The following is an 18122-nucleotide window of genomic DNA, read 5'->3' as shown; positions in this document are numbered from 1 at the left end:
GAAGACACTTTCCTTAGTAGAAAGGTCAATAAACAGGGGACAGAGATTTAAGGAAAGGGGCACGGGATTTCAAGGGGATCTGAGGAAAACCCATTTCACCCAGAGGGTGGTAGGAACCTGGAATTCACTGCCTACAAGTGTGGTAGAAGCAGGAATCCTCACACTATTTAAGAAGCATTTAGTTGGGAATTTAATATGCTATAGCATACAAGGGTACAGACCTAGTGCTGGAAAATGGGATGAGAATAGATGCTTGGTGGTTGGCACAGACACAATGGGTTGAAGGGCCATTTTCTGTGCTGTTAAACCCTATGATTCTAAGAGCATCTTTCAACCTCATGGTTCTCTGAACATAGTGTACCAGACTACTTAGTTTAACTTTATCTTAAGATTAGATTGGAGTGGGCAACCTGCAGCCTAGAGGCCTCAACACAGATATCGGAGTTCTGTGGAGCGTCAGAGTGCTAACGCACAGAGTTGCCAGATTCTGCTGATTTCTGTCCATGTAGTTTTTTCCTACCAGTGTGACTGGTGTGATTTGCACCTAAAGCAAGGACAAGTGAAGTGAGGTGCATCTTGATTGCTTATAACACTGACAGAGAGCCGTGCACTCCCCGTGTTCAACGTGTTAATATTTCTTCTGTTTTCAAGTTGATGCCAGTTCTATTAACATATAAATAATTAAGTATTTTTTACACCTATAAAATATTCACTGTGTATTAATGTCTTTTCAGCTTTGACTGTTAAGTGTCTCGCTCAACTGAGTGCGACATCAGTGACGTGGCAAGGTGTTTGACCCAAATACCAACTCAAAACACCAGTCACCTACACTTGTCCAAAAGCAATGCCAGATCCGGGAGGATGGAACCCACCAACTCTGGCTTGAGCCAGACACATTCTACCTCTCAAACGGGCATAAACATAACATGAAAAGGAGGAAGTAGCTAGGTGAAGACACTCAGAGTCCAGCTCATGGCTGTACTAGTCTACTTTGATCAGGACAAGAGCTACAAGATACTCGTAGCCCCCAGCTTCTAAACCATCGGTACAAAAGGCTTTTATTTGGTTATTCAGGAAAGAAATAATTTGCATTTTCATAGCCCTTTTCAATACAATGTCCCAAAGTGTTTTACAGGGACAGTTGTCATGTAGAGGAGCTAAATTGCACACAGGAAACTCCCACAAAAAGGCAATGTGATAATGACCATGAGATCGGTTTGTGAAGTTGGTTCGCAGATGGATATTGACCAAGATACTTGAAAGAACGGCCCTGTTCTTTTTCGAATTACTGTTGTGGGATCTTTTACATTCACGTGAGCGAGCAGGCAGGGACCTTGGTTTCACTTCTCATCTAAAAGACAACCCCTCTGATAGTGCAGCACTCCCTCAGACTAGTTTTGGTTTACTGAAGCCTCTGAAGTGCAACTTGAACTCAGCCTGTTGTGATTAACGCAAGGTGATGGCACTACCCACAGAGCCACGGCTGATGGTTGTTACATCAATCACATTTTTGCAACAGAATTCACTGATTCCTTTGGAATAAACATAGCACTCTTACAAAAACAAACATGGAAATTTATTAATTTAATTGAATTTTATGTTACATAAATTGGTTACTAACAAAACTCCTCCAGAAGCACACGCCTTGTCTTCATGTGCACACGGTCACGTGGCTGCAGGAAACCTGGGCCCTACATCATCACAGTCATCGATGTCTGTAACATTGCATTGTAAATAAAGGTGTTATTGAATGGTACAAACTGCCTGGTGATGATTTTGATGGCTTCCTGGGCAGCAGCTCCTAGGGAAATAAAAAACATACAGAAATTAATAATGCAGATTACTGTCAACCACCTAATAAGCAATGATGGACAAAGCCTTTGGTGACAGGTCTTAATTACAAAGAAAGCTGCATGATGATGATTATGCCACAAACCCCAGCCAGAATCCAGGGGGTGTGTGTGTGTAATTATCCCACCAATAACACAGTTTAAGAGGCTGGGATTGAGTTTATACACACCCCATTACTGCACTTCTCTGGAGTAAATAATGCTGTTGTACTACACAGAGTCTCCAGGGTGTCTTGATGGTGAATTCTATTTGCTGCAGTCAGATCAGTCTTTGAGAAGTTGAGATGGTGAGGCTGACTGGGGGAGGAGTGCAGAGTACAGGCTCATTTGTTGAAGTGGTGTGGATGTTGTAAGGTAGGTTGTGTGGGGGCTTCAGGTGGGGCCTGTGTGTAGGCTTCACAGACAAGCCCATAAATCCAGGCTTCTGATGGGCTGCCATTGTAATTCTCTACCTTGCTCCTCACTGACCCTCAGCATCCTGCATGGTTCCAATGAAGCTCAATGTGAGCTTGAGGGAGTCTCTCATCTTTTGATGAGGTATGCTACAGCCTTCCAGATTAGACATCAAGTTCAACAATTCCAGACTAATCTCAGTCCACATTTTGCTTCCTTTTTCTTTCAATTTTTCTCTTGTTTTTACTTCTGGCGTGCAGCTGTTCAACACGGCACAACACGATGGCACAGTGGTTAGCACTGATGCCTCATAGTGCAGGGAGCCAGGTTCAATTCTGGCTTTGGGTCACTGCTGTGCAGAGTCCGCATATTCGCTGTGTCTGCAGTTCCTCTGGTGCCTTGGTTTCCTCCCACACTCCAAAGATGTGTACATTAGGCAGACTGGCCATGGTAAGTTGACCCTGAGTGCCAGGTAGATTAGATGGGTAAATGTGTGGGGTTACAGGGTTAGGGACTGGATGGGATTGTTGTTAGTGAGGCTCAGTGGGCCGAATGGCCTCCTTCTGCACTGTAGGGATCCTATGATCATTCAGTCATTCACATCTCCTCTAGACATCTATTGTTTCTTGTTCCAAAATCTTTGACCTTGTATCACCAATTCTTGTTCTTTAATTTCTCCCATCTCCCCCACTTTATCACTGGCCTTCCCGTTTGTTCATTATCTCACTCTGCCTCCTCTTTCACTTGCTTTAAACTGAGTACATTTCTGACTTTAAGTCAAAAGCAAAACATTGCGGATGCTGGAATCTGAAACAAAAATAGAAAATGCTGGAAAATCTCAGCCGGTCTTACAGCATCTGTGGAGATAGAATAGAACCAATGTTGGGTCTGGATGACCCTGTAATAAAGGGGTTCTATCACAAGGAGACTAGATTACAAACAGGTAGATGCTCCAGTTATAGAGCCTCGATCAGTTCCATCTAGCTTCACTGCACCTTAGGAAGGATATACTGAATTGGAGACTGCAGCACAGATTGACAGATAATACAGACCTTAATGGGCTAAATGAGGAGGACAGGTCGAATGGCTCAAATTTTGTTGTGTTAATGTTCAAAATGATAAAGGAATTCGATAGGTTTGAGAGAAACCTTCCTTCTATGGGGGAGTCCAGACAAGAGGCAAAACCTTGATTAGAGTTAGGTCATTCAGGAGAGAGGTCAATCTGACAATTACTTCCCCATACATATGGTAGTGAAGATCTGTGGATGCTGGAGGGGCCTGGGAAATTTTAAGACTGAGATTGGATGCATTTCTGTTAGGGAAAGGTACAACAACAGGAGAGTCAAACTTAAAGTACCCAGATGAGCACTTGGCATGTCATAACATTCAGGGTTATGGAGCAAGTGCAGGTAGATGGGATTGGGGGGGGGGGGTCAGGTGTTTCACACATGTCAGTGCAGACCCAATGGGCTGAAAGGCCTCTTCTGTGCTGTATGATTCTGTGAAAAAAATCAGGCTGAGGCACTGATTAAGCACAAATCTAACCGAGTGGCAAAATGTTAAAGTTAACATCTTACAAAGACAATTTATATTTTAAAAATGTTAAGAGCAGGGAAGATAAAATAAGTCAATCAGCTCATATTTCACCATAACTAATGTAACAATTAGCTGTAAACAGAAATACACCAATAACATACCTCCCAAAAACGAGGCAACAGCATGTGGTTCTGAAGCACCATAGCGACAACTGAAATAGAACAGGTACGCTCTTCAGAAACTCTATGCAGTTAATAGCGGATTTAAACTATACATAAAACACAGTGCCCATTTCCCCTTAAACAGACAGCAGTTTGCAGTGATGCTCTCAAACATTCTTTTGTGTGGACCTCTATCTGTGTCCAGTAGTTTTCAAAGTCAAATATCAAGGTTTAATCCAATCCACTTTTCCAATTTGAATTTATTCACTTTGGTACACCCTAATTAAAGTTAAAGTTTACTTATTAGTCACAAGTAGGCATACATTCACATTGCAATGAAGTTACTGTAAAAAAATCCCCTAATTGCCAGAATTGGCACAGTCACAGATACAAGATCACATGGCACTTAGGACAGAAAGCAGGAGACACACTTTCACACACAGACTGTAATGAGATTGTGAAATAGACAACAGATTACCATTCCTTTCCTCACATAGTTGCAGAGTGCCAATGAAGTTGGAGAGAGGGATTGGTGGCATTGCTGCCTTTCAGCGCCAGGGACCTGGGTTCAATTCTGACCTTTGGTGACTGTGTGGAACTTGCATGTTTTCCTGTGTCTGCCCCTTTATGCCAGGGGAGCTAGCAGGGTAACAGTGATTGGGCCTGGTGGGATCGTTGTTGGTACAGGCTCGATGGGCCTAATGGCCTCCTTCTGCACTGTCGGGATTCTATGCTTCTATTCTATGATTGTGAACCCTCATATTGATATAGTGTCAGGGATTGAGTGAGGTGGTGTGGTGGATTACGAACCCCCACATGGGTATAGTTTCAGAGTGCTGATGGAGTTGGTGTGAGAGGCTGTGATTCTCCCACACTGATATAGTGTCAGAGGGCTGGAGCAGGAGAGTGTGGAATTCCCGCTGATACATTCTGGGAGTGTTCTGAAATAAGGGGATGAAGTGAATAATAAGAGATGTGAACCTCTCCAAGCAGCATTGTGCTCTTATACATCATCCACGCAGTTGTCTCTAGCAGTGAGTGATGCACACAAGATCATTTAAACACAACGTACAATTCATGGATGTAGTCGTCCTTCACAGATACCGAGACACCCCAATCCTGCAGCAGGCTGACCACGCACGATTTCAGCTTCCCAATGTCGTCTTCCACTTGGTTATTATAAACACCTGCCGGAAGAAAGATTCATTATCTCCTCAAAATACAGTATGCTTCTAAAATAAATGAAACACCTCTCCTCTCCGGTGTTGGGATACAGTTTCACAGGAGATTGCACCAGGAGTCAGAGCAGAAACAAGAACAAGGGTTTCTTCTCTTTAACCAACAGCTACTGAGGAAACTGTCACATCTTTAACTGATGTAGCAGCTGACGTCACTAATTCAGGGAAGGGAACCTGTGTCCTTTTAGCCTGTAAGGTTCTTTTCCACAAGCCAGATGCACTTATCCACTCTGCCATATTCTCTAGCAAGCAGAATGAGAGCACATGATAGTACGATCTCCAGAGCATTGCTCTGCAAAATGAGAGAGCACACTCTACACCCCGACAGAAGCGAACATCGATCCTACGCAGGTTACATCACGGAGCATGATGGCAGGGCCTTCTACGCTATGAGCCAGGGAGGGGGGTGCTCATTCATACAACTGATTAGCCAGTCACAGGGCAGAACCAGTAACCTCTTTATCTCAAACACTCCTCAACTATTCATCACATTTACCAATGACTTACGATGGGGGTAGAAAGTCACAGATGCAAATTTGTGAATGAATGAAGATCAGAGACATTGTAAATTGTGTAGATTGGTGTGTTCAGTTACAGAAATACGTCAATTTGCTACAGTTTTGCCCAATATAAGTAATTGTGAGGTAATTTATTTTGGACCCAAGAAAGATAGATCAGAGAACTTCCTAAATAGTGAAATGCCAGAAACCGTTGACTTTCAAAGAAACTTAAGGACCCAAGTACATGAATCATTCTAATATCATAGAAACTAGAAGCAGGAGGAGGCCATTAGGCCCTTTGAGCCTCCTGCTCCACCATTCATTCTGATCATCAAAATCAATATCCTGATTCCCCCTTCCTCCCATATCTCTAGGTCACTTTAATCCAAAGAGCGATATTTAATTTCTACTTGAACTCAGTGTTTTGTCCTCAACTACATTCTGTGGGGGTGAATTCTACACATTCACCACCCTCTGGATGAGGAAATTTCTCCTCCCATCAGTTCTAGAAGGTTTACCCCTTATCCTCAAACTATGACCTCTAGTTCTGGACTCCCCACCATCGGGAACATTCTTTCTGAATTTACCCTGTCTAAGCCTGTGATGCACTGTAAGAAGTCTCACAACACCAGGTTAAAGTCCAACAGGTTTATTTGGTAGCAAAAACCACTAGCTTTCGCAGCACTGCCTTTTGGTCAGGTGAGTGACGAAGAGGCAGCACCCCAAAAGCTAGTGGCTTTTGCTACCAAATAAACCTGTTGGACTTTAACCTGCTGTCGTGAGACTTCTTACTGTGTTTACCCCCGTCCAACGCCAGCATCTCCACATCAACCCTGTTATGGACAGGTTCAGAAAATGCACAAGAACACAACGAGAAAGGCTTGGAATTCTGACCTCTATCCCATCATATTCTGACTAGAATACATAAGAACATAAGAAATAGGAGCAGGAGTAGGCCATCTAGCCCTTCGAGCCTGCCCCGCCATTCAATAAGATCATGGCTGATCTGTCGTGGCTCAGTTCCACATTCCCGCCCTCTCCCCATAACCCTTAATCCCCTCTCTTATCAAAAACCCATCAACCCGCGTCTTAAAAATATTTAGCGAGGCAGCCTCCACCACTTCAACGGGCAGAGAATTCCAGAGATTCACCACCCTTTGAGTGAAGAAGTTCCTCCTCAACTCCGTTCTAAACCGCCCCCCCTTTATCTTGAGGCTGTGCCCCCTAGTCCTACTGTCTTTTTTGAGTGGGAAGAGTCTCTCCACCTCTATCCTATCCATCCCATTCATCATCTTATATGTCTCAATGAGATCTCCCCTCATTCTTCTAAACTCTAACGAGTACAAGCCCAGTTTATTCAGCCTCTCCTCATAGCTCAACCCCCTCAACTCCGGCATCAGCCTAGTAAACCTCCTCTGCACTCCCTCCAAGGCCAAAATATCTTTGCGCAGGTGCGGCGCCCAAAACTGCACACAGTACTCCAGCTGCGGCCTCACCAATGCCCTATACAGCTGCAGCAAGACCTCCCTACTTTTATATTCAATCCCCCTCGCTATGAAGGCCAGCATCCCATTCGCCTTCCTGACCACCTGCTGCACCTGCAAGCTGGGTTTTTGCGACTCATGCACAAGGACCCCGAGGTCCCTCTGCACCGTCGCCTGCTGCAGTTTTTTGCCACGTAAGTAATAGTCCTTCCTACCATTCTTCCTACCAAAGTGGACCACCTCACACTTGCCAACATTAAATTCCATTTGCCATTTCCTGGCCCATTCGCCCAGCCTATCTAGATCCTTCTGCAGACTCTCCACACCCTCTGCGCAATTTGCCGTTCCCCCAATCTTGGTGTCATCAGCAAATTTCAACACCCTACACTCGGTTCCCTCCTCCAGATCATCTATATAAATGGTAAAAAGCTGAGGCCCCAGCACCGACCCCTGGGGCACTCCACTAGTCACCAACCGCCAATCCGAATAGCACCCGTTGACCCCCACTCTCTGCCTCCTATTTGACAACCAATCCTCTATCCACGCTAACACCCTACCCCCAACTCCATGTCCCTCGACCTTCTGCAATAACCTCTTGTGAGGTACTTTGTCAAACGCCTTCTGAAAATCCAGAAAGACCACATCCACCGGCTCTCCTCTATCCACCGCCCTAGACACATCCTCATAGAACTCCAGTAAATTTGTCAGACACGACTTCCCTTTAATGAAACCGTGCTGCGTCTGCTCTATCAAGCAATTGCCTTCAAGATGCCTCGCAATTTCCTCCTTAATGACGGATTCTAACATTTTACCTACCACAGACGTTAAACTAACCGGCCTATAATTCCCCGCCTTTTGCCTGGCACCCTTCTTAAACAACGGCGTAACATCAGCTGTTTTCCAATCTTCCGGCACTTCCCCGGAATCCAGCGACGTCTGGAAAATAACCACCAAGGCATCCACTATCACCTCCGCCATTTCTTTCAGAACCCTCGGATGCATTCCATCCGGTCCTGGGGACTTGTCCACAATCAGCCCCTCCAGTCTGTCGAGCACCGCCTCTCTAGTAACAGTAATGTCATTAAGACCCTCCAGTCCTACCACCTTTCCATCACTAACACCCGACAAATTATTCACGTCCTCCTCCGTGAAGACAGAAACAAAAAAGTTATTCAATACCTTAGCCATATCCCCATCCCCTACCACTAGGTCCCCTTTCTCATCCTCTAAAGGACCAACGTTCACCCTAGCCAGCCTCTTCCTTTTTATATATTTATAAAAACTCTTGCTATCCTTTTTTATATTAAGCGCTAGCCCAGCTTCATAGTTTCTCCTACCCTTCTTTATCAACTTCTTTGTCAATCTTTGTTGACATTTAAACCTCTCCCAATCCTCTTCTCGCCCACTACTCTTAGCTACTCTAAATTCCTCCGCTTTTAATTTAACACTTTCCTTCACCTCCTTCGTTATCCACGGCTTATTACCTCTCCTCCTACTGTCCTTTTTGACCATCGGAATAAATTTCCGCTGAGCACCAAGAAAGATCTCCTTAAAGATCCTCCACTGCTCCTCAGCAGACCCTCCCTCCAACACGCTCCCCCAGTCAACATTCGCCAATTCTTCTCTCATCCTACCGTACTCCCCTCTATTCAAACAAAGTACGCGTGTCCGGGAACCCACTTTCTCCTCCTCCATCTGCACCAGAAACTCCACCATACAATGATCACTCTCCCCAAGAGAATCCTTCACCGCAAGGTCCCTAATTCTACCCGCCTCATTACACAGCACGAGATCCAAGATAGCTCTCTCCCTCGTCGGCTCCAACACGCACTGTTCCAGGAAACTATCCCGGCAGCATTCCAAGAACTCCTCGAGCCCACCGCGTCCAACATGGGTCGACCAATCAATATGCAGATCAAAATCCCCCATAACTACGGCCGTCCCATTCCTGCACGCCGCACTTATTTGCGCGTTAACAGCCCGCCCCACCTCCAGATCATTGTTCGGGGGCCTATAGACGACACCCACCAGCATCTTCCTCCCTTTGCTGTTCCTAATCTCCACCCACAACGATTCCACTTTCTGCTCCTTGGCTCCAATATCATCCCTTGCTACCACCTTGATGCTATCCTTAATCAGCAGAGCTACGCCCCCCCCTTTTCCCTCCTGCCTATCCTTCCTAAACACTTGATAGCCCTGTACATTCAGCTCCCAGTCCCTGTCACCCTGCAGCCACGTCTCTGTAATGGCCACCAGATCATATCCATTTGTGTCGATCTGCGCCACCAGCTCATCCACTTTATTCCTAATGCTTCGCGCATTCAGATAAAGCACCTTCATCCCAGCCTTCACCTGGACCCTATTTGCCATAACGCCACCAACCATACTCACGCCCCCTACTCCCTCTATTATTGGGACATCCTTGGCCTCTTCCCTTACCTGTACCCTATCCTTAACTTTAGACCTCGTAACGTCACCTACCCTCGCACCCTCCCCCCCCTAATTAGTTTAAAGCCCTGTCTACAGTCCTCTTTACTCGATTCGCCAGCACTCTGGTCCCAGCACGGTTCAGACCAACCCCATCCCACCCGAACAGGTCCTACCTACCCCAATACTGGTGCCAATGCCCCATAAATTCAAACCCATTCCTCCCACACCAATCCCTGAGCCACCCATTCACTTCCTTAATCCTGTCAACCTTATGCCCGTCTGCACTCGGTTCAGGCAGTAGCCCAGAGATGACCACCTTTTCGGTTCTACTTTTTAATTCCATTCCCAGCTTTTCATACTCCCTCCCCAGATCCTCAGTCCGCATTTTGCTTACGTCGCCGGCACCCACATGTACCACAACGACCGGATTCTCACCCTCCCACTCCAGGTTCCTCTGCAGCCCAGCTGCGACATCCCGGACCCGAGCACCAGGCAGACAACACACCCTTCTGTGTACTTTGTCATTGCGACAAAGGACAGTGTCAATACCCTTCACCCCACTATCCCCAATCACTACTACGTTCCTTTTCCCCTTCTCTTTGCCTATGTCCTGCTGCATCACTGTACCGTGTGCAGTTTGCTCACCAACCTCACCTGCCTCGTCCTCTTCCAGACTGGAAGCAAGAACCTCAAACCTGTTATGCAGATTAAGAGGCTGAGGCCTCCGCTCCCCACCCTCCTTCCTCCTCTCCCCACTCTCCTTCCTCCTCCCAGCAGCCCCCTCTTGTTCCTGACCCTTAGAGTTAGCCAGTCTAGGGGGGGGTGGATGTCTCTTGCATCCCATTGACAATGGCACCCTCTCTCCCCCTGATGAGCCTCAGTGTCTGTAGCTCAGAGGCCAGCTCATCCACCTTGAGCTGGAGCTCCTCCAGCAACCTGCACTTACTGCAGACATGGTCACTGGGATGGACCCTGGAGTCCACCAGTTCCCACATCATACAGAAACCACACATCACATGCCCCTCCATTATTCACTGTAGTAGTTTTGAAAAAAAATTTTTTTTTTCATGGGGATAAAAGTTGTGTTTCAGCTATATCAATCCCTTGTTACAGCACAGCTGGATAGTGTGTTCAGTTCTCACACTGCATCCTGGGAAGGAATACACCGTAGGTTTACTAGAAAGGTACCTGGGCTCCGAAATTAAATTATGGAGGAGCGTTTACAGAAACTAAGGTTGTGTTTCCTGAAATTTACAAAGTTATGGGGTAATTTAATTTATGTTTTCAAGATGCGGCACGGTGGCACAGTGGTTAGCACTGCTGCCTCACAGCACCAGAGACCTGGGTTTGATTCCCAGCTTGGATCATTGTTTGTGTGGAATTTGCAGTTATCCCTGTCTGCGTGGGTTTCCTCCGGGTGCCCTGGTTTTCTCCCACAGTCCAAAGACGTGCCGGTTAGGTGGATTGGCCATGCTAAAGTGCCTCTTAGTGTCAAGGGGACTCGCTAGGTTAATTGCATGGGGTTGTGGTTGGGGTAGACTTGATGGGCCAAATGGCCTCCTTCTGCACTGTAGGGATTCTATGATTCTGAAGTTAAGAGGAACAGATCAGCAAACATAAGTAATTTCTTCTGGTTGGGAACTTAATCTGGAGGTTAGACTATATAGTCCAAAAGTTAGAGCCAGACCTTTCTGCAGTTAAATTAGATAACACTTCTACACACAAAGGATGGTCAGAGATGGGAACTGTCTGACAAATGATGGCGGAGTGATAACATCACTGGATACTAATCCAGAGGCCTAGACTAATGCTCTGGGGACAAAGGTTCAAATCCCACCATGGAAGCTGGAGGAATTTCAATTCAATTAACAGCATCTGAAATTGAAAGTTAGTCTCAGTAATAGTGACCATGAAACAATTGTTGAAAAAATAATGCATCTGATTCACAGGTGTCCTTTAGGGAAGGAAATCTGCCATCCTTACCCAGTCTGGCCTACATGAGACACTAGCCCACAGCAATGTGGTTGATTTTTAATTGCCCTCTGAAATGGCTGAGTAAACCACTCTGTTCAAGGGCAATTAGGAAGGGGCAACACATGTCTTGCCATTGATGCTCTCAATAGACAGAACAGAAATTGATACAACATCAGTTCAGAACTTGAGGGTTGTAGTAAAAGACAATTTGTTGAATATTTACATCCTGCACTCACCAGGATAATCGCAAGAACAACAATGTCAGAGGAAACAATAACTTTATTCTGTACAACAAGAGTGCTGATTGGTAGAGTTGTTTCCATAGAGAATGCACCAATTAATGGTAACTCAAGCAATATTTAAAAATTCACAACCGGGCTGATAGAGAAATGTATTTCTCTGAGAATGAGCCGGCAAATAGTTAACACCTTTTATTTACCTGAAACAGAACCAGAGCAGTCTGCAAAGAACAGGGCCCTGTATATATGTAATTTCCAATGCTGCAAGCCCGAATGACAATCTTCAATTGGTTGTCAGCGTAATTCTTAAACGGGCTGAGGATTATTTAGCAAATGTTGTCTAATGCAAAATCACACCTAATGTTGGACACTGTTTTGAATTTTGCAGCATGGTTTGGTTTGATACCTCGCTCGGTGTGAACAGTGGAAACAACATTATGTTTGATACGATACGCCAATCAGCACTTTTTCATACATTATGGGGTGGCACAGCGATTAGCACTGTTGCTTCACAGCAGTAGGGACCTGGGTTCAATTCCCAGCTTGGGTCACTGTCTGTGTGGAGTTTGCACATTATCCCCATGTCTGCATGAGTTTCCTCCGGATGCTCTGGTTTTCTCCCACATCCTGAAAGACATGCTGGTTAGGGTGCATTGACCCGAAAGGCACCGGACTGTGGCGACAAGGAGAATTTCACAGTAACATCATTCCAGTGTTAATTAAGCCTTACTTGTGACTAATAAATAAACTTCACTTTAAACTTTGTTTCCCTGACATCGTTATTTCTGTGATGGTCATGATGAGTGCAAGATGAAAAGCTTCAACAAAATGTCTTTTGTTAGCAATAGTTCAGTTATTAAATTTAAATCTGACAGATTTTGGTTAACCAAAGGGATACGGGGCAAATACTCACACCTGGAGTCAGGTATGGTCCAAGGATATCCCAAAGCATTTTTCAGTGACAGAGTACATTTTGAAATGTCGTCACTGCAGCCAACATGCACAGAACAAGCTCCCACAATGTGTTTAGTGATGCTGTTTGATGGACAAATGTTGGCCAGGACACCAGGGAGAACTCTTTGTTCATGCGCCAGTAACACAGGATCCTTTATACCCACCCAAGTGGATAGATGGGGCCGCAGACTGAAGCCTCATTTGAAGGATAGCAGCACTGAGAGTGCAGCATTCCCTCAGAACTGTACTGGAGCGTCAGCCTGAAGCCCTGGAGCAGGCCTCAAACCCACAACATTGTGTCTCTGGGACAAGGGCCACTGAGCCACTACTGAAAAACAGGGAAGGTTTTTGCTGGGAGCTGACGTAGACACAATGAGTCTCAATCTGAAAACTGTGCGCTTGGGGAGTTATAACAGGTCAGGAAATAGGTGTTAGGAGGTGGCTGCGTACCCGATGTGGAGATTACATACCTGGGTATCGTCCATGCTGCCTATGAAAACTATCAACAGCTCGTAGCATTATGTACAAAACCATTTCGCTGTCGAGATTCTCCATACATGATGCTGGAAGACAAAAAAAAATTTACTCGTGAGCAAGAGGTTCCAGGCCAAGTGCTCACGGCAAGTTAAGAATGTTCGAAAGCTGTTGGAACAAGCTAGCTGGTAAAAGTACTGTTAAGGATGGAGTTCATAGCGATTAGCGCCATGTGAGATAGAGAAGCCAAGTCATCTGCAAACAAGGAGTGCTCAGATCTTTATCACAAACGCAAATGGTATCTGGAGTCATTACTGAGGCAGACAGTAATGCATTTTCATTTTTATCTGAGTGCACCAGAAAATTCAACATGTTCCTGGGCAGTGAGATTCACACAATGAGATGTTTGGGTCTAGGCTCAGATTGCTGGTGAGGTTGTAGTCTTTTAAACAGCTTCAGAACGAGGAGGTTCATAAAGGAGACACAACAGGAGGTAAGCTGTTGCCACGTGGACATTCGGAGAATTCTAGGCAACATCAATAGCAGCTGCACCTTTGGCCTGTCCTCTCCTTTTAGATATTCCTTAAAGCCTAATGCTTTGACCAAACTTTCACTCATCTGTCCTAATATCTCATTCACTCCCTCCACCACTGACGCACAGTGGTAGCATTGTGTACACTAAGATGCACTATAGCGACTCACCAAGGCTTCTTCAAACTCATGACCTCTATCACCTGGAGAGAGAAGGGCAATAGACACACAAGAACACCACCTGGAGGTTCCCCTCCAAGCTCCACATCATCCTGACTTGAAAACATATTGCTGTTCCTTCACGTCGCTGGGTCAAAATCCTGAACTCCCTCCCTAACAGCACTGTGGGTGTATCCACACCACATGAACTACAGCTCACCACCATTTCAACAGCAATTTGGAATGGGCAATAAATGATAGCCTTGCAAACAATACCATATCCCTGCACCATAAAAATAAAAACACATGGTCTAATTTTGATTGCTAATCGCTCCTGTGAAGCACTTTGGGAAGCTTTACTATATTGAAAGGTGCTTTATGAATACAAAGTTGGTGATGTTATCCATCTTGTGAAGGGAGTATTGGCTCTCCCTCGCTAGCACTGGAGGGTGCATGGACTCGACTTCTTAAAAAGACAAGCTGGTTTGTGAAATTTATTGATGAGGTGTTTAACTGCACAGAATCAAAAGGAACACATCAATCAACAAAGCTTTCTGGTTTTCCACACACTCTCAAAATTGATTTGTAGTTGAAATCTTAGACATCCTTTTCTAAATTGTTAATTTGATGAGCGCAGCACAGGTGCTTTGGGGACAGAGAAGGACAGCAGATGGAAGGGAACACCATCGTCTCCAAGTTCTCCTCCAAGGAATGCACCATCCAGGCTTGAACATTTATTAACTACTTTGTCATTGTTGCCAAATTTACAACTCCCTTAACTAACATCATGGCAGATCAGGCAGATGGAGCTTTAGCACCTCTGGCAGTGCAACACTCCCATAATAGAGAAGATTGTGGGCATTGAACACAGTTTTCCAAAAATCTGAATAAAAAAAATTAAATCTACAATGCAAAACTCCTGAAAAACAGTATAATGGTGTTGACATATTCTTCAGATATAGTTTGGCTGGCTGCACATTGTCCTGCATTAATATATATTTTTAAGATACCCCCTTAAAGACCATTTGTGGGCCCCACAAACTGACGACATTTACCTATTTGATCTTTATTGGTCGTCTCTGTATTGAACTCCTCTGCCAGCGAACGGCATCGCACCAATCGTAGAAAAGCAGCATTCCTGCCTGGTGATGGAGATAGTTGAGATTAGGAGCAATACCATTTAAAAATATAAAAAGTCAAACAAATGTTTAAGGACAGAATCTTTTCATCCCTCATCGCACACTGCTTATGGAGAAAACAATTGGAAAACCAAACACTTTGCTGCATTAACTTGCCTCACTAATTGTCTCTTTATCTACAATTCCCCATACAGGAAAACTTCTGATCTCCACTGAACCAAGAGTGAAATCAAAAGGTCAGGAAAGTCAGCTAGTGAGTTCTCATGTAACTCCAAATCCATAACTCAATTCCCAAATTTCTTCACCTTTCTTTCTTCCTTTAAGATATGAACATCGAACACTACAGCACAAACAGGCCCTTCGGCCCACAAGTTGCGCCGATCACATCTATGCCTACCAAGCCATAGAACTACCTGTAACTCCCAATCCCATTAAATCCCATGTACTCATCCAGAAGTCTTTTAAAAGACCCCAGCGAGTTTGCCTCTACCACCACCGATGGCAGCCGATTACACTCACTCACCACCCTGAGTGAAAAACTTACCCCTAACATCTCCTCTGTACCTGCTCCCCAGCATCTTAAACCTGGGTCCTCTCGTAGCAACCACTTCAGCCCTGGGAAATAGCCTCCGAGAATCCACCCTATCTATTCCTCTCAACATTTTATAAACCTCTATCAGGTCGCCTCTCAACCTTCGTCTCTGCAGGGAGAAGAGACCTAGCTCCCATCTTCATAAGGCATGCCTCCCAATCCAGGCAACATCCTTGGAAATCTCCTCTCAATATCTTCCACATCCTTCCTGTAGTGAGGCGACCAGAACTGCACACAGTACTCCAAGTGGGGGTCTGACAAGGGTCTTATAAAGTTGCAGCATTACCTCCCGACTCCTAAACTCAATCCCTCGATTAATGAAGGCCAGTACACCATACGCCTTCTTGACCACATCCTCCACTTGCGAGCCTGTCCCACCATTTAATTAAATGGTGGGACAGGCTCAAGGAACTGAATGGGCTCCTCACATTCCTGAGATGCCCTTTAAACATAGACCCTTTGAAAAGTTTTTGATCACACGATCTAATGTTCCCTTGTGTAGTTCAGTGGCAGTTTCTGTCCGATTTATAATTCTGTGAAGCAGCTTGGGAAGTTTCACTAAAAATGTTTACTCCCAAATTCAAATACAGGATTTTCACAGTAACTTCACTGCAGTGTTAAAGTAAGCCTACTTGTGAAACTAATAAATAAACTTTAAAAACTTTAAAACCAACTGGGCTTTCACAATCTCAGGTTTCTGGTCTGTACCTGCGTTTTATTTCCAGATTTTCTGAATGGAATATAGAATTTGCAAACTGTCCCTGTGGGATTCAAACTCACTCCCTGGATAACTAGTCCAGTAACATAAGCATCGCACCTCCCTGCTGCAGCTTCCTGTACAGCATACCTGGAATAACAATGGGCCCCAACAATAGCTTCCACATTTAGAAAACAATGCTATGCTCTCAGAAATGGGTTACGACAAGTTCACTTACAGAAAAGCCAAATGTCTTTTTCAGAGATGGTCTCAGGAGGCTGTCAAAGGAACACAAATAACTTTTAATTTGCACATCACTACACAAAACAACAGGAAAAAAGCAACAACAGGAACCATAGCAGTGGCTAACCCATGGCCCGTGCCTCAATCTCAAAATTTAAGAAGGTTTTTCACAGGTCACAGGTAGATAGGTTTTTGACAGACAAGGGAACTAAGGGTTATGGGGAGAAAGCGGGAAAGTGGAACTGATCCACTTCAGATCAGCCATGATCTTATTGAATGGCGGGGCAGGCTTGAAGGGCTAGACGGCCTACTCCTGCTTCTATTTCTTATGTTCTTATGTTTTCACCCTCTGACGTTCTTCTCTAATTAAATAAGAGAAGGTAATAAGGATTCAGAGAAAGCAAAAGGAAGCACGACTAGTTTGTGATGGCATGCTGTGGATCTCAATCTCAAAAGGCACCGTACATTAAACCTTTTGTTATTGAATTTTTTAACTAGCAACTGAATGACTTTTTTATTTTTTTCCAAGAAATCGGGGACTTCAATTGTGTGGAGTGTTTTGATAAGTTGGGATTGCTCTCCTTAAAGCAGGTTAAAAGGAGATTTGATGGAGATGTTCAAAATCATAAAGCATTTGATGAAAAGGAGGAAATTTGCCATGTCAGCTACGGCTCTCACCAACTTTTACAGATACACCATAGAAAGCATTCTTTCTGGTTGTATCACAGCTTGGTATGGGTTCCTGCTGTGCCTAAGACCGCAAGGAACTGCAAAAGGGCTTGAATGAAGCTCAATCCAATATGCAAACCAGCTTCCCATCCATTGACTCTGCCTACACTGCAAAGCAGCCAGCATAATTAAGGACCCCACGCCACTGGACATTCTCTCTTTCACCTTCTTCTGTTGGGAAAAGGATACAAAAGTCTGAGGACATGTACCAACTGACTCAAGAACAGCTCCTTCCCTATTGCCATTAGACTTTTGAATGAACTTATCTTATACTAAGTTTCCCTGCACCCTAGCTATCACTATAACACTACATTCTGCACTCTCTTGTTTCTTTCTCTGTGAACGGTATGCTTTGTCTGTATAGCGCCCAAAAAGATACTTTTCACTGTACGTTAAAAAGATGTGACAATAATAAATCAAATCAGAAACCTTCCTCAGTAGCAACTAGATCAGAAACTCAAGTTTAAATTGGCAAAAAATCAACCGGTGACCCAAGAAAACTTTATTTTTAAACAGAGTTGGCTGTTATGATGCGAGATAGACTGCTTGAAGGACATTGGAAGCTGATTCATAGAATCCCTACACTGCAGAAGCAGGTCATTCGGCCCATCGAGTCTGTACTGACTCTCCAATAGAGCATCTTATCCTGACCCTATTCCATAATCATATGTATTTACCATGGTTAATCCCCCAACCTACACAAATTTGGACTATGGGAGGAAACCAGAGCACCCAGAGGAAACCCACGCAGACACAGGGAGAAAGTGCAGACTCTGCACAGACAGTGACCCGAGGCTGG

At 44.7% G+C, this 18122-nt stretch overlaps 1 protein-coding gene across 2 annotated transcripts in view; it reads right to left on the bottom strand.

Annotated features, from left to right (window-relative positions):
* Window positions 1-1567: 1567 nt before the first annotated feature.
* Window positions 1568-18122, bottom strand: part of nae1 (nedd8 activating enzyme E1 subunit 1) — a 41041-nt gene continuing 24486 nt past the window's right edge. For both annotated transcript variants that reach the window (XM_080186682.1, XM_080186683.1), the window contains 6 exons: window positions 16590-16629; window positions 14979-15065; window positions 13230-13322; window positions 5013-5127; window positions 3941-3990; window positions 1568-1801 (listed from right to left, as the gene is read on the bottom strand). In XM_080186682.1, the coding sequence (XP_080042808.1) occupies window positions 1692-1801; window positions 3941-3990; window positions 5013-5127; window positions 13230-13322; window positions 14979-15065; window positions 16590-16629 (495 nt within the window). In that variant the 3' untranslated portion in view covers window positions 1568-1691. The remainder of the gene's footprint in view (window positions 1802-3940; window positions 3991-5012; window positions 5128-13229; window positions 13323-14978; window positions 15066-16589; window positions 16630-18122) is intronic.

The sequence above is a fragment of the Carcharhinus amblyrhynchos genome, chromosome 4, assembly GCF_965287045.1.
Source record: "Carcharhinus amblyrhynchos chromosome 4, sCarAmb.v2.hapA, whole genome shotgun sequence".
NCBI lineage: Eukaryota > Metazoa > Chordata > Chondrichthyes > Carcharhiniformes > Carcharhinidae > Carcharhinus > Carcharhinus amblyrhynchos.
This window is presented reverse-complemented; position numbering and strand designations above follow the sequence as displayed.